At 46.6% G+C, this 21,781-nt stretch overlaps 2 protein-coding genes across 2 annotated transcripts; one reads left to right on the top strand and one right to left on the bottom strand.

The window, feature by feature from the left end:
• Positions 1-1,629: 1,629 nt before the first annotated feature.
• Positions 1,630-7,355, bottom strand: LOC148182950 (uncharacterized). The gene is made up of 4 exons (XM_088063741.1): positions 7,339-7,355; positions 6,617-7,237; positions 2,820-2,959; positions 1,630-1,780 (listed from the first exon to the last, which is right to left on the bottom strand). The coding sequence occupies exons 1-3, from the start codon at positions 7,353-7,355 to the stop codon at positions 2,947-2,949; spliced, it is 651 nt and encodes a 216-aa protein (XP_087919867.1). The 3' UTR covers positions 1,630-1,780; positions 2,820-2,946.
• Positions 7,281-20,820, top strand: SLC25A48 (solute carrier family 25 member 48). Its single transcript, XM_005523520.2, has 8 exons — positions 7,281-7,399; positions 9,194-9,237; positions 13,020-13,091; positions 13,741-13,993; positions 15,173-15,421; positions 16,603-16,736; positions 19,944-20,073; positions 20,646-20,820. Exons 1-7 carry the CDS (start codon positions 7,354-7,356, stop codon positions 20,064-20,066), a joined length of 921 nt encoding a protein of 306 aa, XP_005523577.1. The 5' UTR covers positions 7,281-7,353; the 3' UTR covers positions 20,067-20,073; positions 20,646-20,820.
• Positions 20,821-21,781: the final 961 nt, after the last annotated feature.

Raw genomic sequence — 21,781 nt, 5'->3', positions numbered from 1 at the left:
TGATGGTGTCTCTGGGATGACAGCAAGGATGCACAGGAATGAGCCACTGGCAAAATAATACATTTTGCAGAATGAACATTTCTTTGAGCTTTGGACAGACACCACAAGAGCACAGCTCAGACCAGATCTGGGCTCTGATCCACAGACTTCCAGAGTGAAAAGCTCTGGAATTTGCAGGCTAGGACCCAGCTCCAGCTGTAAAGCCCAGCAGCCTGAGCTACATGGAGCCTAGTGTGGGGACATGGGTGCTGAGACACCCCCTGTCCCATGGCAGCACCAAAAGCAGGAGGAGATGTTGTCATGCAGGGGGGTGACCCTTCACAGCACCCAGGCTGTGAGACCCAGCTGCCTGGATCGGAACAGGACCGTGTGTGATTAGCAACTGCTTCTGACAGATTTTCACTGACTGGGTTTTTTAACTTTGCAATGCTTGTCACAGCCTCCCTCTGCTAAAGCCCAGCAGAAGGCCTGGCTCTTTGCTCCAGAGTATTTGCCCTCTCTGTTTGTCCAGGAGACAGGCAACTCTTAACCACACAAAGCCTCAGTGAACTCCGGGGCAGGTCCCACCCGTGTCCCAGGGAAAGGAGCCACGAGCACACCTTTGTTCTTGAGGCTTTCCTCATCTTCAGCAGCTCCTGGAGCCAAAATGCACAAGGACACATCCAACCCCAGCTGAAGGTGCAGCACTCTTCCCTGTCCTCCTGGACTTTGAGGAGCCCCCAGAGGGACCTTCCTGGAGTCCTGTTTATAATGGCAGATAATTGCCATCGAGAGATTTGCAAAGGGTGAACAGGATTTCTCCAGCAGACCCAAGGCTCTGCTCCCCATTTCCCCATCTTCACTCAGCTGATTTTTCCTACCCAAGCCCTTTTCAGCTTGATGCTCTCTTGATTTTTCCTTTCACTACAGTGATGCTGCAAGACCTTTCAGGAAGGATGAACACAAATTATTCCTGTAGACTCCGCAGTGAATTAATGGGGCTTAAATAGGACATTTTGAGCAGGGAATCTGTGAGACTGAATAGAAACAAAGAATGCTTCTCCATTAACACAGATGAGAAACTGTCTTACTGTGCCTGTTCAATCAAAGCATTGCCCACAAAGCACTGCTGTTTGCTTCTCTCATGTAAACTTCCCTGCAGTTTTCAAGCACCATGACTGGTATTTGCAACTTTCAAATTTCCAGTTAATGGTGCTGTTTGCAATTCCTCTTCCTGGTGCTACTGATTGCAGAGAAGTTTCCAAGCAAATAGGGTGTTCAACCTGTAAAGTTAGCCTGCTCCTCTTGCCCCCATGATGAATTTCCACCCCAGCCCAGATGGGCCTGGCAACCTACACAAAATCCCATTCCTGTAAAGGAAATAGTAAAAAAGGTGGAAGAATATTTGGAGAGGTAAACACAGAGGAAACTTTTTGACTGAAGACAATCATAAACACACACACACACACACGTACCCCTCACACCATTTAATTTTAGAACTGAATATTTTGATTAATCACCATTACTGAGATTTTCAAGGTGATTTACAAAACCCATGGTCCAATTTGCCATTTATTTTTCTAGAGAGTTAGACATCCAGCTTCCACAAGCTGAAAAGAAGGGTTTATTCTTATTTACAATTGCCAGTGGGGTTTGTGTGTGATACTGTGCATTCACCTGCTGGTATTCCAGATGTGCAAATGCATGTCAGCAGAAGGGGTTTGATCACATGAAGCTGCAGCTCAAACTGAACACATCTCACCTGAAGAGTCTCTACCTGGTGTCTGACTTGACACAAAACCTGGAAAACAAGAGTGGGGATTATTTTACCTAAATGTAGATGTCTGCAGTGGGACTGTGTACACCTGACCTTAGGTTCCCACCGGATGATGAGCCACAAGCTCATCTCAGATGTCCAAGAGGGCTGCCATGACCAGCCCAAGCAGAGAACTGAGAAGGAAAATGTAAAACTCAAAGGAATAAATCCTGTCTTAAGTGTTGAGAAGATTCCTCCTGGCCACCAGCCCTTTTCCCAAGACCTTCTCATTCTTTACTGTGAGCTTGCAGCAGGTTGCCCAGGGAAGGTGTGGATGCCCTATCCTTGGGAGTGTTGAAGGCCAGACTGGATGGAGCCCTGGGCAATCTGACCTAGTGGAAGGTGTCCTGCCCACAGCAGGAGGGTGGAATGAGAGGATCTTTCAGGTGCCTTCCAACCCAAACCATTCTGTGGTTCTATGACCTGACCATGAAGTATGGTGGGGCTGAAACAGGGAAACAGGGAAACCTGTTCATGACTTGGGGCAAAGTGCTCCACTCATTTACAACCACATGTTGCCTGCCCAGCTTCTTCTGCCGGGAAAACTTCCTGCTCTTTCCAGGCTTTATCAATAGCTGCTGTGTGGAAAATGAACCCAGGCAATGGGAGCAGGGAGCATGACTGACAGCTGGCTGTCTCCCCCTGCCAGAGAACACCTTTGCTGCCATACTGCAGCTGGCTTTTACAGCACTGCTCTGCTCTCAGCTTCAAGCACGTCCTGCTGAGCTAGCTCATCTCAGCCAAAACCTCCTGAGTTTGTGGGACAGTCAGCCTTGCCTGGCTGGGAGTGTGGCTGCAGCTCACCCAGCTCCAGATACTTCTGCTTCTCCTGCTCTCCAGAACCTGTGGCAGAGGAGGAGCTCGGTGCAGTGGACAGGGCTGCTCACTGCTCTCAAGAAAAGGCGTTGGATGGTGTTTGAGAGCTGCTCATGGAATGTCTGCCCTGACTGTTGGCTGGTGCTCAGCCAGGCTGGGATCTGGGGGATATGTTACATATGTTAGATAGGTTAGATAGGTTAGATACCTGTTGCTGGAGGCTGAGGGCAGCTGGTCCCAGGTCTGTGCAGCACCATGGAACTACATCAGCTGGGTCTTGCCTGTAGATCTGCAGAGAGATCTTCTCATGGGATACCAGCTACTTCAGGCATTCATCAGAAGAGTTCCCTAAAAAAAAATGGATAGAGAGATGATATGATATGGTCTATGATATGGATTATATATAGATACAGATGATGAAAAGACCAGAGGATTCCTTTCACTGCCAAGTTCTTCCTGGAATGCTTCTCCTCCAGTAAACCCTACCCAGGTCCTGGGCAAGTAAGGGCAGAGAAGAGCTTTTCAGCTGTTCACAGTAGGACCCTCCATGCCTGTTTCTGGTGTGTTTGTAGCCTCTAATTCATCTGCCATGCACATGCTTTCAGAGCAAGCTCTCATGTTCTGCTGCCTACAGAAACAGGCTTGTTTGGTAGCTTCTGGAGGGAAAAACTATTTCTGCTATGTGCCCCCTGACATGTCTTCCCACAGCCTGCATCTGTCTGGTCGCTCTAGCCATAAAGTTGTCCTCCTATCACCACTTATACATTGCTTCAGACTGTTTGTACACTGCTTTTTAATTTACTGGGCTCTGCTCATGCAACTCAGCCCCTCAAAGAGACACCAAGCACTATAAATCTGGTACCAGTGACTCTGGCTGCAGCAGTGAGGTTTAATGTCATTTTACTTGTACCTTGTCCAGCAGCTTAAGCCATTATTTGTTACTGACAGGTTAATATTTTAAAGGAATTTAAAGGGAATATTTAATGAAAATGAAAATGAATTTACAGCTAAATGCATCCTAGCCCAGAAATCGTTTACAGATGGATACAAAATTAATAACTCCTTTCTATCTCTAACACACTCTGTCCTTGCTGAGTTGATTCTTTAATTCCCAGAGCAGTTAACTGTGAATCTACCACAAGTTCCTGAGTCTGTCCCAATTCTTTCACTGCAATGTTCTCCCAGCAAAAATACACAGCTCCAGGTAAGACATGGGAAATTCCTCCCTTTTTATTGGTAGCATTTTAAACCTGGTGTGGAAACTATGTAAGCTGGTCAAAAGAGAGTGGTACTGTAGGAAAAAAAAAAAAAAAAAAAAGGGGACTGTGGTTGAGAAGGAGGCAGAATCCAGAGTGTTCAGGATGACACAATCTCCCTGTTCCCCCTCTTGGCAGGGGGAAGAGAATTCCTCATCCCTAATCAAAACCACACTTAATCCCCCTCTGACCAGCACTTGAGAGTGGCTACAAGCCCAGGCTGGGACTCAGAGCAGTAGAAAGGATGGATCTCTTCCCAGTTTTCCATAGGTCTCTGCTGCCTGTAACCAGTATCAGGAGAAGTCCTGCCAGCTGGGAGATGGGGGTGTGTGTCTCAACAAACAGAGCTGTATTTGACAGCAGCAGGTGGAGAGAAGCCCCGAGCCTCTCAGCCCATGGGCAGGATGTGGCAGCATGCTGGAAGGTACTTCTGAGAGCAAAGATGCTCCTGCCAGTGCCACTGGCCAAAAGCAGCTTTGCTTTAGTGGTACCAGCTCAGTCCAGTTTGGTAAAAATCACAGAATCATAGAATCCTGGAACAGTTTGGGTTGGATGGAACATTAAAACTCATCCAGTTCCAGCCTGCCTGCCGTGGGCAGGGACACCTTCCACAAGGCCAGGCTGCCTAAAGCAGCAGCAGAAGCTGCAGCACAGTTCACCAGTGATAACCAGAGAGCTGCCTCAGCCTGGAGTGGCTCCCCTGTTCCCAGTCCATAGCTGGCACTAGGGATGAACCCTTTCTGAGTGGCAGCCACTGTGCTTCAGGGACAAACAACCCCTCACAAACCACCGAGGAGCAGGGCATTGAGGGGCTGAGCAAACACTGACTGTCCAGGCTTGCACACAGCTCCCAGCCCACACTGGGTGTGAGGGCACTGCTGTCAGCAGGAGCCTCGAGCGTCCTGCACCCCTTGGGACAGCTGCAAGGGCATCTCCACTCAGTCTGTCCCAGCCTCCCTCCTCTAGGCCAGGAGCTGTTTAAACTCTCCATAACGTGGTTTCAGCTCCAGGTTCAGTGTTGCACAAAGACCATGTCCAGTATTCTCCCTGAGTTAGCAGATGTTCTGAATCTGGCATGGAAATATGTTACTCCCAGTTAAAGAGAATTCATGTGATTAATGATTAATGCTGCTATCTGAATAATTACCTCATTCAGCTTTTCTTCTGGTTTTGCAAGAAAGCCTGCATGAAAAATGAGAACAAAACCCTTTTTCTATGTTAGTGTATATGTGGAATAATGTTTCCTCTACATAGAAGAAAGCAAGTTTGAGAAAACAAATAACTGACAAGTTTCCACAGTACTTGTGCACACATGTTCTCTCCAACATTTATCCAGGACCACAGTCCCCCTCAAAATCTATTAGAGACCTGGTGCTTGAGGAAAACCTTCCTCATGAAGAATGAGCATTGTTACATGCATTGAAAAAATCTAAAGTTTCAGGTGTAGATTATCTGAGCTGATAACCATGTGCACAATATTAAATTTCTATAAGCAATTTCTAGACAAAAGCCCCCTTCAGCCAACTCGGTGATAAGGTTTCCTGTGTATATGTGCATGCACATAAGGGAACATTGTTTTAAGGCCTTTTTGTGGCCTTAAAAAATAAAAATAAAAATATATAAAATATATAATAATAAAATATAAATATAAATATAAATATAAATATAAATATAAATATAAATATAAATATAAATATAAATATAAATATAATAATAAATATATTAAAAATATATTAATTTAGCAATGGAAATACCAACTTCTTAAGGGAAGAATTAAATATTTAAATTTTCAGCCAGTATTTTGGCATTCAGGATTTCTTGCTCATGAGCTACCAATGTTTTCTGTAGTTACCAGAACATGTAGACAGAATACATTTCAAGAAAATCCAATCTTGCATTTAAGGAAGGCAATGTAACAAACCTGATGCCAGTCTTGTCAGAAAGCCTCCAAAATTGACCCAAGGAACTGCCACCTACAGAAATCTAGCCTAGACAGAATAAAATTTGCTTTGGAAATAGAATAAACCTCATCCAGATGTATGTGTACAGTGGCCAATGGCCAAGACATCTTTTTCAGAGCAATCATGCCCCTGAAGTGCAAGAGGACATTTCTAATGGAGTTGGTGAGTACAAGGAGAGTCAAGACTCATGATTGAGGATCATAAGGGGGTCCTGCATTGAGTGGCCAGGTGCTGTTCAGGTGTAAGACTTTAGATTTATTATTTGAAAGTGCCACAGAGGAGACACAACAGCCAGGTTGGGCTCAAGTTCAGGTATTCATATTTCAAGAGAGAGAGCCCAGCCTTCAGGCCCAGTCAGCAAGGCATGTTAGGAATTCCCAGAAAAGGGATTGAGATCAAAACAGAAAATACCTTTATTCTGCTGAGTGGTTCTTTCCTATCACTTGTGGTTCTGGCTGCACAGTTGAAAGACTTTAAACAAAAATGATTGAGGAGGGTGAAAAGGAATGTCTTGCATGGAAACAGAATAAACCAGATCTGGAATCTTGACCCTGGAAAAGACAGGACAGAGGGAGAAGCATGTAACAGATGTATAAAAAAATTGTTGGCTCAGGGGGGCAATTGTTCATTGGTTTCTAAAATACAGAAATTGGAGTTATCTCCTGGAAAGATTATACAGAAATTGGGAGTATCTCCTCAAACGACGACGCAGTCATTTCAATGTGGCAAGGGAGCAGAGGTATTTTTCAACTCATTAAGGGTGTAATAATCTTTATCTCTGTACTTACATCTCCAATTCGCACATGATCTTCCCCACATGCCTGTATTTTCCCCTCGCTGACGCTGATGCTGTTGCTGCCGCTGCTCGGTGCCGCAGCCCCGGGATGATGCACAGCCCCGGGATGATGCACAGCCCCGGGATGATGCACAGCCCCGGGATGATCCGCAGCCCCGGGACGATGCGCAGCCCCGGGACGATGCACAGCCCCGGGATGATGCACAGCCCCGGGACGATGCACAGCCCCGGGATGATGCACAGCCCCGGGACGATGCACAGCCCCGGGATGATGCGCAGCCCCGGGACGATGCGCAGCCCCGGGATGATCCGCAGCCCCGGGATGATCCGCAGCCCCGGGATGATGTGCAGCCCCGGGATGATGCACAAGCCCCGGGATGATGCACAAGCCCCGGGATGATGCGCAGCCCCGGGATGATGTGCAGCCCCGGGATGATCCGCAGCCCCGGGACGATGCGCAGCCCCGGGACGATGCACAGCCCCGGGACGATGCACAGCCCCGGGACGATGCACAGCCCCGGGACGATGCACAGCCCCGGGATGATGCACAGGCCCCCGTGGCCCGCTCCCCGCCCCGCCGGGCGGTGTCTCCGCTCCCCGTGGTGCCTTTAAGCTGCGGTGTGTGATGTCACAGCGCTTGGAAGCCGCGGGCCGGAGCGCACGGAGCCGCGGGGAGCCCCTGCCCGCCGGGGCCCCAGCCCAGCCCCGCGGGACGGGCTCGGCAGCACCATGGGAAGCGTCCAGGTGCAGGACTTCGTGGCGGGCTTGGTGGGCGGTGAGTGATGCCGTGAGAGCGGGTGGGGAGGCGGCGAAGGGCGCACGGCGGAGGTGCCCGGGGACAAAAACTCTCCGGGTCACCCACGGTCTGTGCCTCCGCCCGGCGTCTCCCATAGTTTGCTTTGCTTTGGTTAGCAAGTGCGGTTTAATTTCCACGGGCGGAATAGTTAAATTTCAAGTCTAGAACAACTTCCAGCCCGCACGCCACCAGCTCCCGCCGGCTCTCCCATCCTTGTCCCCGTGGCTGGAAGCACCGCCGGGCTCGGACGGGGACTGGCAGCTGTCCCCATGTCCCCATCCCCGGGAGAGACACTGCCGGGCTCCCACCGCCGCCAGGGCAGGGATTGATCCTGTCTGCTGGGAATTCCGCTGGCAAACACCGGGAAACGGGTAACAGAAAGAAAAGGAAGCCAAAAGACACACAGAGGAGTCAGTAACGGCACAGGGTTTACAGAACTGAGAGATGCCCACTGGGTTTGCCAGCTGAGAGGGTGACCAGCTCTGCTGCCCCAGGGCTGCAGCAGGACAGAGGGGCCACTGTGGCACCAGAAGAGCAAACCTCTGCTCAGGTGACCCTTCAGACCCAACACAGGAGCTGGGTGTGAGGTGGCTCACAGGTGTCTGCCAGATGCGGTTAATAAGTTAGCAGACTAAAAAACCCAAAACCTCTGCCAAAAGTTTGCTTGAGGAGCTGATTTTTGTATCTCTGTAGGCTGTGGTTGCTCCCTCTGCCCCACCACCCTGTGCTGTTGCTGCACACCCCTGGCAGTGTGGACAGGATGTCCTGGGAGGTGAACAGCCAGCAGCACTCAGCAGCAGGGGCAGCTGAGAGTTTTCATGCACACACTAGACCATGGGTGGTCCTGGATCCTGGAGGAGAGGGGACATTTTACAACATATTTTTAGAAAAGTCATAATATGTTGACCAAGGACATACTGTTCTTTCAGTATAAAGAGTACTGAAAAGACTATTTCTCACTATGAGTGAGAAATTACTTTAGTCCCCCTGTGGGCACTGGTTTGCACAGAGATTTGCTGGTGAGGGAGCACCAAAATTTACCAACTCCCAACAAACCTTAAAACTTGCCAGTGTTTTTTGCAACAAACACACAAAACCATATCCTGGCCATGGCACACAGGTGTTCCATTCTCCTGGAGAAGAGGGAAACCAAACTGTGCTCTGTATGCCATGAGAGCTCCTGGCAGTGAGCAGTGTGAGTAGGTGGGTGAATGGTAAGAGAACGTGGGCCAATTTCTCCCCAGAAAACCGTGGAGATGAAGGCAGGATGGCACTGGAGAGATCTATACAGAGCAGGATCCTCTGTATCTGAATCCTCTCTGACAGGTACCTCTATAAACTGCTCTCAGAACAGCAAAGGATGAGGAGTTTACAGGTCCCATTAGCAGTCAGCTAGGACATCACTCTGAGCCAGGAGAAAACATTGCCGTGTGTTGAACAGGAATCTCACCATCCCGAGGCTAAAAATTTGTGTGAGATTACAGGAGTGCAAAAGGGGTTGGTCCTGGACAGGATATACAAACATGACATCTCCATCTCTGGTGCCTTTGAGATGTAAAGCTGAAGGAGGCCAGGACAGTGTACACAGAAAAGTGTTTAAGCTCAGCTTTTAGCTGTTGTCAGGCACAGGGCATCATGCTGATCATTACTCTGGCTAGGCCCCTTACAACTGTTCCTATGGAAATCTCTTCTCTCCTCTCCTCCAAACCCATTGCATCCTGCCCTGCTACAAAAGCTTCAGTGTTTTGCATAATACTTTGCTTTCATCCCCAGGAATTGCCAGTGTGGTTGCAGGCCATCCCCTGGACACGGTCAAGGTAAAACACTTCGAACTGTGCTCATATGTCACCACCCAAACCTCCACCAGTTCAGACCTTCTCTCTAGCTGATGCTTCAAAGGACCTTCACTTATCCCAAAGGGGAATTTGGAATGTTTTCACAGACTTTCTTCCTCTCCAATGCTCATTTTGAATGAGAAACTGAAAGAACTGACTGATACGTGTCAGTTCCTCTGTGGAGAATTAATGCTGAAAATTAACCTGTCCTTACTTAATGTGTGGTTTGCTGAACAATTCTGCCAATGTTTTATTGAACTTTGCCACAGACTAGTATTCAAAGGGCAATGAAGGAACTGTATTTGTTTTGCTGCAGGCACATTTTTATGTTTTCCTAGTGCTGGTAACGTTGGAAGGGCAGAGTGCTGAAATTGTTATCCCAGGGCTGTGACACACAGTGTTTATAATTCCCACCTGATAATTATTCCTCCCAACGGAAGGATTTAGAGAAGCAAGAAGGTATTTGTCAGCATGATGCAGACAAGCCCATGCACACACCAGTACATCAACCAAACTGACCACCCCTAATGATGCAGAGACAGAGAGGAGGATCCTATTCCTTTCTTTTTTTGCCCAGGCATTTCTGGGCAGCTTTCATCACTTTAGCTTCTCTGCCCTTGTTGGGATTGTTCAGCCTGAAGAATAGGAGGTTCCAAAGAAATCTTATTTTAGCCTTCTTGTACTTGAAGGGGGCCTAAAATAAAGACAGAATTTTTAGCAGGACCCATTGTGATAGGACAAGGGGTTCTGGTTTTAAACAGAAAGAGAGCAGGGTTAGATTAGATACAAGGAAGTCTTGTACAAAAAATGTGGTAAAACACAGGCACAGGCTGCTCAGAGAGATGTGGTGATGCCCATCATCTCTGGAAACATTCAAGGGCAGGATGGATGGGGCTCTGAGCAACCTGGTCTAGTTGGAGATGTCCCTGCTCACTGCAGGGAGGCTGAACTAAATGACCTTAAAAGACCCCTTCCAGCTCAAGCTGTTCTCCTGTGACTCTGTTTCTGCTCTGGTTCAAGCCTGGCTCTGGCAACAGGCAGGGCTGCCAGTTGTGGCAAACCCAAAAGCCACTGGTGATGTTGGCACCTTCAAGACCTTCGGAGAGTGATGCCAAGGATGCAGGGCCCAGCGTGGCCCACACCACATCCCTTCCCCAGCCATCACAGCCATCCCCTTGCAGATACCAGGCTCTCTTGGCATCGGGAGATGCCTGGCCAGCCCTTTTCTATCTGAGCTGCTAAAGTGATGCCAGTTCCAAGGGCATCCCTGTGCAAAGGTGGGTGCAGACCCCACATGGGAGGAGCACAAGGCTGCCCACACCACCCAGCCATGGGCAGAACACAGGCAGCAAAGGCAGGCTCTGCCCAGTGCTGCCAAGGCAATCCCTGTCTCAGGCTGGTGGTCATGGCATCACTGCCTGGTTTGGGGGAGTTTGGCTATGAGAATCCTGCTTGGAAACATCGAGTTACTGGATGCCAAGAAAGAGCAAGCCCATCCTTCATTGGTTATAATGACAACTGTCAGGCTGCCCCCTCTGTTGCTCTTGGCTTTGGGCAAGGTTTTGCCTTGGGAATACCAAGTAGGCAGACTTGTTATGTTCCAGATTCAGGAACAGGAAAGTGGAAAAGAGCTTTTGCACAGCACTAGGCCAGCAAAGGGGCTGCTCAGCAGCGTCTGCAGCCTCCAGGGGATCAGGGGGCTTTCCCCATCTGGGGGAGGAGGCAGAACTGAGTATAAGGCTCTGTGGGGTAAGTGGCATCTACACCACAGATCCCATCAAGCCAGCCCCCTTCAGCCATCTCTTTCCATTGTTGCAGCTTCCATCAAACTCCAGCAGCTGTTTTTTCCTACCTCCTGGCAAAACTCTAAAAGTTGTGCCTTTACTTTACTTTTCATCCTACCCATTGCATTCATTTCCCCAGAACTTTCTTCAGCTTCTGGGTGTCACCCAAGAGTCCTATCTAATCAAGACATAACAAAAAGGAGAACTTTCCAGAGGTATATCCATACTGGTAGTAGCTGACTTTGTCACAGATGCCAGCAGGGATTTCAGTGCTAGGTGTTAACAGATTAGCTAAGGGACATGTGTGTGACAACCAGATTGTGAGGACACTCAGCTGCCCCCAGTTACTCAAAAAATATATTAACTTGAATCTCTAAATACCTGGTTACTGGGTAAAAGAAAAAAAAACAAACAAACAAGCCCATGAAGTCAAAGTGGAAATGTCTGGGCTAAACTGAAGCCAGGAGGGAACTCAGGGCTGGGCACTGGGGTCACCTTGTCCTGGGTCATTCGGGGTCCAGCCACCTTCCCCTGTCCCGTTATCCCCAGTGTGAGTCACGGTGTGCCCAGTCTGCACCCATGGCCCGCCCACATTGCACAACATGTGCTGTGTGAGCCATGGCAGCATCTTCATGTACCAGCTTGTTCTGAGTGCTCAGTAAACATTCTGCTTTTGCTGCTGCCTCTCTGTGGCCTCTGGCCAGGCCTGGAGAGGAGCAGGGACACTCCATGTGTGCAAATAGCTGCATGGAGCCATCCTGGGGTGAGGGGAGAGCTGAGGGGTGAACACAGACTTCGGTCCTTCCTGCTCCTGCCAGGGTCCCACAGCAGCACTGACAGCCTGTTGCAGAGCTCTGGACCAAATGATTGTGCCATCCAACCTGCTGTTTGCCATCCAAAAGCTCCCACCAGTCGTGAACTCTGGCAGACATGCATTTCTTTGGGATTTAAATTCCCAAATAATTTCCTGCTTCACCCTGGCATAAATCAGAGCTGAGCCAGCAGAGGGGATTGGACACCAGCCCTCCAGTGCAGGTTGGCAGTGTCCCTTCAGTCTTCATTGATAAATGATGCTGATAGTGCTGATAAATATAGTCAGAATTGTTTTCCCCATTTCCTAAAAATATTCCTGATGGAACATGTTTGTCTTTCTATTAAAAATGAGCTCTGGCCTCGGCCAAGATGAAGCCTGAGGTGCTGTGAAGTGAACAGTGTTTCCATTTCCTTGCACACCTCTAAGCCCAAAAAATTCATCCCTTGTTAGGATGTTTCTAGTGCAACCTTGTGAGCAGCTTGAATGAAAGATGATCTAAATATATACATATGAGAAGCAGAAATGCTTAATCCTGTAGGCTTTGTTGTGACTCACATGCCATTTATTACATCTGTTAGAAGGTGTATAACCAATTTGCTTTCCAGAAATAAAATGTCTTTTTTTGAAATTATATGAAACTATGCTTTTGAGTGAAGCATGGAGAATTTCTGAGATAGTGCTGAATTATTTTAGCTCCAATTAGTATCTCTTAAAATTCACCATGGAGCAGAAGGGCCCCAGAAGTCTCCCAGGGGAGCTCACCTCTCCTCTCTGCAACACATCCCAGCCTTCCCTGAGAGTCTCCAAATGGAGAAGACCACACAACTCTCCAATTTCCACATAAATCAGGCCCTTGCCAATGACAGCACTGCACACCAGCAGCCTGCTGTGCCGGGTCAGGGTGCCTGGTCCAGACTGGAGAGCAATTTGACAGCCATTGATTCCAGATGTTGCAGAGAGCTTCAGGCTGTGAGATCTTGCTTAGCCTTGCTTCTGGCAAAGTTCAAGAGGGTGGATGCATGTATATCTTATTTTATTGCTCAGTTCTCTTTACGACTAGGGAAGGACTTGCACTCAAAGCAAAGTACACATTGTTTACATAGCATGAGCCTCCACTGGGCTGCAAGCATTGGATTTTAATCACATTTTACAAATGTCTTTTGCAGACTCGTTTGCAAGCTGGACAAGGATATGGAAATACATTCAAGTGTGTTCTCACTGTGTACAGAAATGAGTCTGTAAGTACTTCATTGTACTTTAAATGTCCTGGTAGAAAGTGCAAGTCAATAAATAGATAAATACATAATGCAATTGTAGAAAATGCTGTTGACACCAGCAGTTATATAAAGACCAATAAAGTTTATGCAATTGAGCCTGCAAATCAAAAGCCTTCTCTTGCCTAACTCTAAGGTAACCCACTTGGTGACTCATGTAGGGAAAAGAGAGATCTCTGGCATGGAATGATCATTGTCTCCACATGGGTTGCATCCACAGTGACTCTTTTGCCTGACCCCACTGGCAAAGGTCTCCCAGAGGGATTTTGCTGACTTTGGTGAAGCCAGAACAAATGCTGTATGAGGCACTTTTACTTGGGTTCCTGCGCTTTCAACCATATCCTGTATTCTGCACAATCTTTATAAGCCTTTAGCAGCATGAACCAATTTCCTTTGCTCAGCATGTGCAAACAGTTGGATCCAGAAGACATCTGCTACTTGGATTTGCATTTCATCCCTGACTATGGCAGGGGATTGGAATGAGATGACTTTCAAAGTCCTTTCCAACCCAAACCATTGTGTCATTGTGTGATTTCTAACCTGATAGACAAGCTGGGGTTTACACTGCTCAGTCCTGCTCAGTCTTCTAAGCCCTGCTCCCTTTCCTGGGTAGCTGACCGGCTTCTTCAAGGGCATGTCCTTCCCACTGGCCAGCATCGGCATCTACAGCTCCGTGGTGTTCGGTGTCTTCAGCAACACGCAGCGGTTCCTCAGCCAGCTCCGCCACGGGGACCCGGCCGCCGCGCCGTCGCTCACCGACATGACTCTGGCCAGCATCGTGGCAGGGGTCATCTCTGTGGGCATTGGCACTCCCGTGGAACTGGTCAAGATAAGGCTACAGATGCAAACACAGCCATACAACAAAGGTAGGAAGCAAGAGGTTCTTCTTCCTGTCTCTGACAGTCCTTGATACATACGCAGAGCTTTACAACAACTTTGTTCAAGGCCGGGCTTGCTGCTACCTTATGCTGCTGCAGTTGGGCTAAAAATTCCCCCTTTTGCCTGAGGTTGGACCCTATCCTTTTCAGCTCAAGAGTAGGGTTTTTATCAAAGGCATTTCCAGCCAGTCAGAATCTAAAGGAACATAAGGCAGGTCTGCTCAAGACCAGAAGCTGCAGAAACTGTGAGTCCCTGGGCTGTGGGGTCCCCTGGAGATCCCAGCAGCAGCACCATGGCTGCCAGCAGCAATGCCAGCTCCCCATCTCCCTCTGCACGCTCTCAGTCTCATATATATTTTCCCATAAACCTGGGTTACTTCTTCCTCCTTTGTTCAAAACCAGAAGTTTCCCATTTACATTTAAAAACCGCTGAGTTATTTCACACAAGGTGCCAGATAGCCCAGGTGTGAGCAGGATGGGTCAGGGAGGGACACGAGAGGATGGCAGTGGGTGGCTGCTCCCTGTGCACAAGCTGCAGGCAGAAGGGGCTCTAGACAGCAGCTGAATTCCATTGCAGGCTGCCAGCATGGAGTGGACCCCACCAGAGCACATGTACAGACTAAAGAAGACATGGAGCAGCTTCAGAGCTGAACCACTTGGATTTCAGCATTTCACCTTTCTCACAATTACAGTAATGGCGTTTAACTGTGAAATGCTGTCATTTTTCTGTTGCTCTGATAAAATATTATGTCCATTTTTAAAGCCTCCATGAAGCTTAGCAACCTAATGCCTTTTACAAAAACAACCTGGTCTGCATGGGAAGGTCCAGACTCTGGAGATGTTAAAGCTTCCAAATATATGACTTGGCATAAATTGAAGTTAAAATCCATGAAAATCTGGCACATTGCCTTCAGCTTATTTGGATGTCTCACTGGGCACATACCTTTTGGGAGGTAGGCCATACATCTAAGGAAAAATCTGTCTTGAAGTGTCTAAATATTTTCTGAAAATGGACCTAAATACTCTCTCCTAAAGCTTTTTCCCCATACTATCTGTTAACCCTGGAAACTGGATGGCAGTGACTTCTAATCAACAGCATTGGGCTTTGGAGAGCAGTTCTGTGCCAATATATCTATTCTAACAGTTGTGGTTTGTTTTCCTTTGTAGCAAATGTTAAACTAAATTCCACAGCTCCCGGATCTCCTGTGTACCGAGGCCCAATTCACTGCCTAAGGACAATCATACAGAAAGAGGGGATAGCAGGAGTATACCGAGGCAACGTAGCAATGCTCCTGAGGGATGTTCCTGGGTACTGCGCCTATTTCATCCCGTACGCGATGTTCTGTGACTGGATAACTCCTGATGGAAGCATTGCTCCTAATCCCTTCTCTATCTGGGTGGCAGGGGGTGTAGCAGGTAAGCACCTTTACTTCCTCACAGCATTGGCAAAACAAGAACAGGAAGGTTCTCAGCAGATTACGAGGGTGACTCAAGGGCCACCGCATCCTCCTGAACGCCAGCAGAGGACATGGGACTGAACGACCTTCCTTCCCCAGGGCAGGGTTCCCTGGCACCACAGCTGCACTTTATGACTTGACAAACATTATAGAAGTGGTTCTCAGACCTTCATTGGGCTCATTGTCAGTGAAGAGGAGAACAGACAGTGCTTTCATTTCCCTGGATGCCTCAGGGCAGCCTGCCAATCACATTGCCAGGGATATGTGGAAGCCAAGATGCCTCCAGAAGAGGACTTCAACCTGTTGGCTGCCCACCATGAGGGTGTGCACCTACCCACACCTAGCAGAAGCCCAGTTGACTGTTACTGATCTTTTACTTGCCAGTAAAATTGGCATGTGCAACCCCCACCATGTGAAAGGTCACCCCTACTCCCACTCCCCACTTTTTGGCCATTTCTAAATTGCAGATCCATAAGGGCAAGTCAATCCTTAGCTCAGGTAATGCTAACAAAATGCCTTCTCCATTTCTCTTCACATAAAGAGGGCCCTGGTGCCTCTGGATAGCTTTTCTAGTGTGTCCCAACACTCACACAGGTTCAGACAAACTCTTGTCTGTCCAGCTGGCCCATGGATTGCATGTACTGATCTCTCCAGAGGCAAACTCAGCTCAGATCAGTGGAAATAGGCATTTCTTTAGAGGAATGACGGGGTATCTCACTGTGTGGACCCTCATCCTGGCAGCCTGAGATGTACCTACCTGTTATTTGTATCCTCAGCTCAAACTTTGCTTTACAATGGAATTATCAGAAGACTCCATTTTTTCTGATATCATCCCAAGTGGCAGCTCAGGCTCTTCCCATGGCATGTCCATGTCCCACCAGAAGCACAGCAGATTTTCACCTGGAGAAGCCCCTCTTGGGTTGCCTGCATCTGATCAGGAGCATAACCTCCAAAATCTGAACACTTCTTCCAGAAACAGGGAACTTTCTCCCAGTAATGCTGTTTCTGTGCCAGAGAGGTGTGAATGTCCTGACATGAAAATCACATGAATATGTGATAGATGTGAATTTCTGAGTTCACTGACCTGCGGGCAAGGAAGTATAGAGAAGGAATTATTCAAATACTTCTGCATTTTTCCAGGAGCTGTTTCCTGGGCAGTATGTACTCCAATGGATGTTGTGAAAAGTCGACTTCAGGCAGATGGAGTTTACTTAAACCAGTACAAAGGGACCCTTGACTGCATGTTGCAGAGCTACCAGAACGAGGGCTTAAAAGTAAGTGATATTTGAAGTTAAATCTGGTTATTAGGTATTTAATTGTCAATTGGAAAACACAGTGTCTGTTAGAAACCTATCTGCCGTGTTGAGAGACAGCTAAAGCCAGTTACTGCTAAATTACTGTAATGGCAGTTGGTAGTTATAGTGCAGATTCCTTCTAAATCAAAATAATGAGAGTAATAATGCATGTTACATAATGAAGAAATGAATGACTGGGAGTCACACTCTGCTAGTGTAATTAACTTCAAACAACATTTCATGTTAGTGCACTTAATCATGGATATAATTTGACTTATCATAAATCAGAGGTAGAAAGTCTTACCTCTGTGATTCTTCTGCAAAATGCAGAGGTCAAATATTTCCCATTGACTTTGGTGTCAATGAACTGATTCCAAGGGGACTGTCCTGGCACTCTGGGTGTGCCTGGTGACCTTGGGCAATGCTTTGGTGGAATTAATGCTGCTTTTGCACTCCTCGTCCTCATTTTGCACCAAGATAGAGTTGATTGTCAGCGTTCTTAAATCAGAATTGCTTTAGTTTCAAACACGAAGGGCTGCATGCCAAACAACTTATCTCCCTTTTCTGACTTTGTCTGTTAAGAGTAATAAAAGGTATTTGTTCTACCTGCAAACTTTGCCTCAGTGAAATATGAATGGCAGAGAATAAGGGTTTGCAGCTTTATTGTGTTGCCAAGGCATGGTTGTGGAAGTAACGTCTTCTGATATTGAAATACATCTGTATTTATCATTGGAACAGCACGTTGTGTCTTGGCTCCAAAGTGTTAATTTTCACATTCTGAGAGAAATGTAACAAGTTACAAACAGGAAAATAACCTGCAAAATCACATGTCAATGTGATTTCAGTGTTTGTTCAACATGCCACTATGTTATGCCAGCTGTCATGGGAGCCTGTGGTCTGGTTCAGCTTTTCAACTGACTGAAGAAAATCACATTCATGTGAAGCATAAGCACATGGAGAGATGCTGAGGAATGTGCTTGGACAATCAGATGGGGGACAGAGTGCCAAGGCTTTATGGTACCTGCCTTGTGCATTCCACTTGCTGCTCACTTTCACAGCAGGGTGGCTGAAACAGGAATTTCCATGGGTTTTCCCTTCTCTCTCCATCCTCATCCTCATCCTCATCCTCATCCTCATCCTCATCCTCATCCTCATCCTCATCCTCATCTTCATCTTCATCCTCATCCTCATCCTCATCCTCTGCCTTCCTTGAATTAACAGTTAGAAGAGTTTTCTTGTAGAGTTCTATACTTCTTGCAGTTTTTCTGCTGTCATATCTGGCATCTGCCCCAAAGCCATCAGTAGGATTGAGTAATTAGTTGATAGCAAGACTGGATCCTGCTCTCGTAGGGAAAATACTTTTAAATGTTGAGAGACTCACAACTAACAAATGGCAAATCCAGGGCTGGATGTTTTCATTCTGGGACAAAGGAACAGCATTCTCAGCGCTGGAAATAGCTGCCTGATATACACAGAGAAATACAACTATGCCCTTGTCTTTCTCCATTGCCAGGTGTGTTCATTCTGATAAGAAAAATTTATGTCTCTGGACTTTTCATCCTGATACTTTATTATTTAACTTGTGTCTCTTGTGTTACATTATGGATAATGCAAAAACATTGAATTTCCTCCCAGAAACTTCTCTTTCCTAAGAAAATAAAATATCCCCAAAAATCAAATAATATTCTAAATGTCCAAACACTTCAATTTCACATTGAAAGCTTTATCTAAACTATGTGAACATATTTTGATTCTGTCTGAAACAAGTCAGCACTATACTTAGGATTTATTGGACACAAGATATGATGATGTTTAGTACAGTTCAGTAATTTCAGGGGAAAAATTGGTTATGTGCTTAAATATAAGGGCTTCTGATCTCAGGGCCAAGATTTTTCATCGTTTTTACAGTAGCTGTGGGAACTTTGCTGTTATAAAGCCTGGAAAGGGGTTTGGTTGCTGATGCTCCTTTTCACATCTGTTGTGAATTTGTGGTATTTAGATTAGTGACTTGTGGTGATGAGCCTTGGTGGTTAATGGAGCGATTTTGTGAGAAACAGGCCAGCAGAGATACCCCCTGGAGCCATCATATTGTGAGCAGACTCACCCCAAAGTGAGCAGTTTGTGCAGGTCTTGCACACACCAGGGTGTGGTGCTGGTGGCAAAGGGGATTCAAAGGGAGACAAGTCAAGACCGGGAATCAGGAGTGACAAGGCTTTTTCAAAAGCACTTTACTGTTCAAGAATTTAAAAGCCACATAATCATTCGCTCTTGTATGTGCCAGCATCTTTTAAAAAGAAATATATTGACCAGAAAAAGGGAACCTTGAAGTTGGTATTTATTCTCTTTATTAAAGAAAGTTCTGGGTTACATATGGGCACTGAAGTGTGACCTTAGGAAGACTCATGGGAAAATATGAGCATCTATCAAATAATTTTCCCAAAGGCAGTAGTGAGAGAGTTCTCAGCAAGGTACAGAGGAGGCCTGGTTTTCAGTTGATTGAAAAATTCCTTCTACACTCAAAGGTGAAACCTGAAAAATTGTCCCCACACAGCTGGGCTGGCTCACAGTCACACTGCTCCCTCTCCACTTGCCAGCATCTTCTGTGCCCACAGACCCAGCCCTGGGGGTCAAAACATTTCCTGCATTAAAACTCCTTCTTGTACCCCGGGGTTTGTATGATTCCCACATGTTTATGTATGCCAAAGGAAGGAAGGCCAGGCTGGACAAGGTCTGGAGCAATGTGGTCTAGGGGAGGTGTCCCTGTCCATGGCAGGGCCCAGAAAAAAGTGCACTTGAAGGTCCCTTCCAACCCAGAGCACTCCGTGGTCCTGTCACCCTATGACTGTAGATACGTAGGACAACACAGGAAGACATTTTAGATTTCTTACTTTCTGTTTTATACCAGTTCCATGAGCCCAGTTTTTACCCTTTACCTCTTTACCTCTGGCTGGTATCTACAGATGGGGGTCTATAGGGAGTGCAGAGCACAATGATGCCAAACCAGTGACTTCTGATGTGCTCCCCTTCCCCAGTGCAGACCTCAGCTAAGACCAGCAGTGGGAGCGTGTCTTCCAGGCAAACCCAAAAGGTTTGGTTCTTCAGAATCCCATCACGACTTCATTCAACATTTTCTTCCTAAAAAAATCAGTGTATTCCTATGCTCTAACCTTGCTCCATTCCCAACAGGTCTTTTGTAGGGGCCTCATGGTCAATACACTGCGAGGATTCCCATCAAGTGCAGCCATGTTTCTTGGCTATGAACTTTCTCTCAAAGCAATGAAAAGATGCCAAACTGAGACCAATCCCTAACTTCCAGGTCAGCACATAAAGACCCTCTAGCTTTATTCAAATTACAGAATTAATCTTTGAATCAGATAGAGTTGCAATTATATAGATCCTCTGAAAGTCATATGATTTACATGGGTACCTACACCTGAGCAAACACACTTTAGGTCTGTGGGATTCAGAGCAGACTGAAAATGTGCCAATGGATTTTAGTTTCAGTCCACATCTCCTGGAGCTTCACTGTAATCTGTTCTCATTGTTATGATTATTTTAATCAATATCAATCAGAAATAAAAATTTGAAAGGAGAATATTCTCTAATGTTTTATAATTTTTGAAATACCTTTTTTTATACAGTCCTTGCACAGTATTCTTTCCTCACTTTTTGCACCCACAAAGATATGAAATTAAGCTCTTTCAGGGTGTCTTGACTATCAAGCCACTGTTTCATTCTTTCCCTCATTAACTTTGAGTTGCATAAAGGAGAAGCATTAAAAATATACGATTAAAGAAACTTTTTTAGCAGCTAGATACTCAATATTTTTCTTGCCGTCTTTGCTGTTTTCTGCAGTACTTCATAAATCTCCCTCTTTTTTATTTCAAGAGTGTTGCCAAGAAGACCAGAAAGTCACCTACTTTCCTGAGCCAGATCAGCAGTGTGGTGTTGGTGAGGGCTCAGCTGCTCTGACCAAAGACTCCCATCCCGCACCTACAGCAACTGCTGTGGGCACGTGGTCCATGGAGGACTCCAAAAATCACACCAGCTCAACCAGAAAAGACTATTTTAATATCAAATCTTTCACTGTTGACTAAGAACACCTTGGTAATTCTGATGGTGGTGGTGTGCTTCTTCACCAATGACATTTTTCCTGTTGAACCAGGGAGACAACTTGCTTCCTTTCCCTAGGGATGTACCCAAACCCAGCTCACCTCAAATCACCAAGGGAGGGTCTTTTGTACAACACAGTGCTATAACACTCAGCTTCTTTGGTGAACAAGGAAAGGAGGAAATGTGGTGGGTACACAGGTGCTTTTTCTGTGGGAAGGTCTGGATTCACACCAAATCCCAGCTTGCTTTCACGTTCAAAATAGTGTGTGACTCTTCCCATACAAATATTTGTGTTCTACAACAGTCTGGCACAATTTAACACATTATCATGAAAACTGTAAAGGCTTCAACCACTTCAGTCTGCTATCCGAGGTATAAATTAAATTGGAAAACAGAAGGATGTTAAATTCAGAGACTAAGCTGCTTTTTTTATATAGAAAACAATAAAATAAGTCTGCATTTCATACAGAAGGCTGCCTATTAATTTACACAGCTTGCCTGGTGCAGCCCTCCAGGGACCACCTTGAAGTATCTCATCAGACCTTCTGAGCTCCCTGACATGATTTGCCAGCTGCCAAAACCTGCAGACATCACTTTGTAGTGGTGAGCAGACCATCACCAAAGAAAGTCTCTAGGACACAGTACACTTCAGACCTCCAGCTCTTTGCTGGAATCCCACTGAGATCACTGGGGCAGGCCCAGTCTCTCTTTGGTCTACCTCAGCCTCTCAATTATTCCAAGACCTTTTACATCATGATTATTTCTCTTTATGCTGTTTAATATCCTTATGATTTATTTTCTAAGCATGGAGTGTTTGATGCCAAAGCCCAAGAAGAACCAGCTTTGCTGTGACAAGAGGACTTTGGTGGCACTGGCAGGGGAGGCCAAGGGGGCTCCCATGCAGAGGGACA

Source organism: Pseudopodoces humilis, chromosome 17 (assembly GCF_049639895.1).
Source record: "Pseudopodoces humilis isolate 2021_Gansu_Grassland_sample_001 chromosome 17, ASM4963989v1, whole genome shotgun sequence".
NCBI lineage: Eukaryota > Metazoa > Chordata > Aves > Passeriformes > Paridae > Pseudopodoces > Pseudopodoces humilis.
The sequence above is the reverse complement of the archived record's forward strand: the minus strand, read 5'-3'. Positions and strand labels throughout refer to the sequence as shown.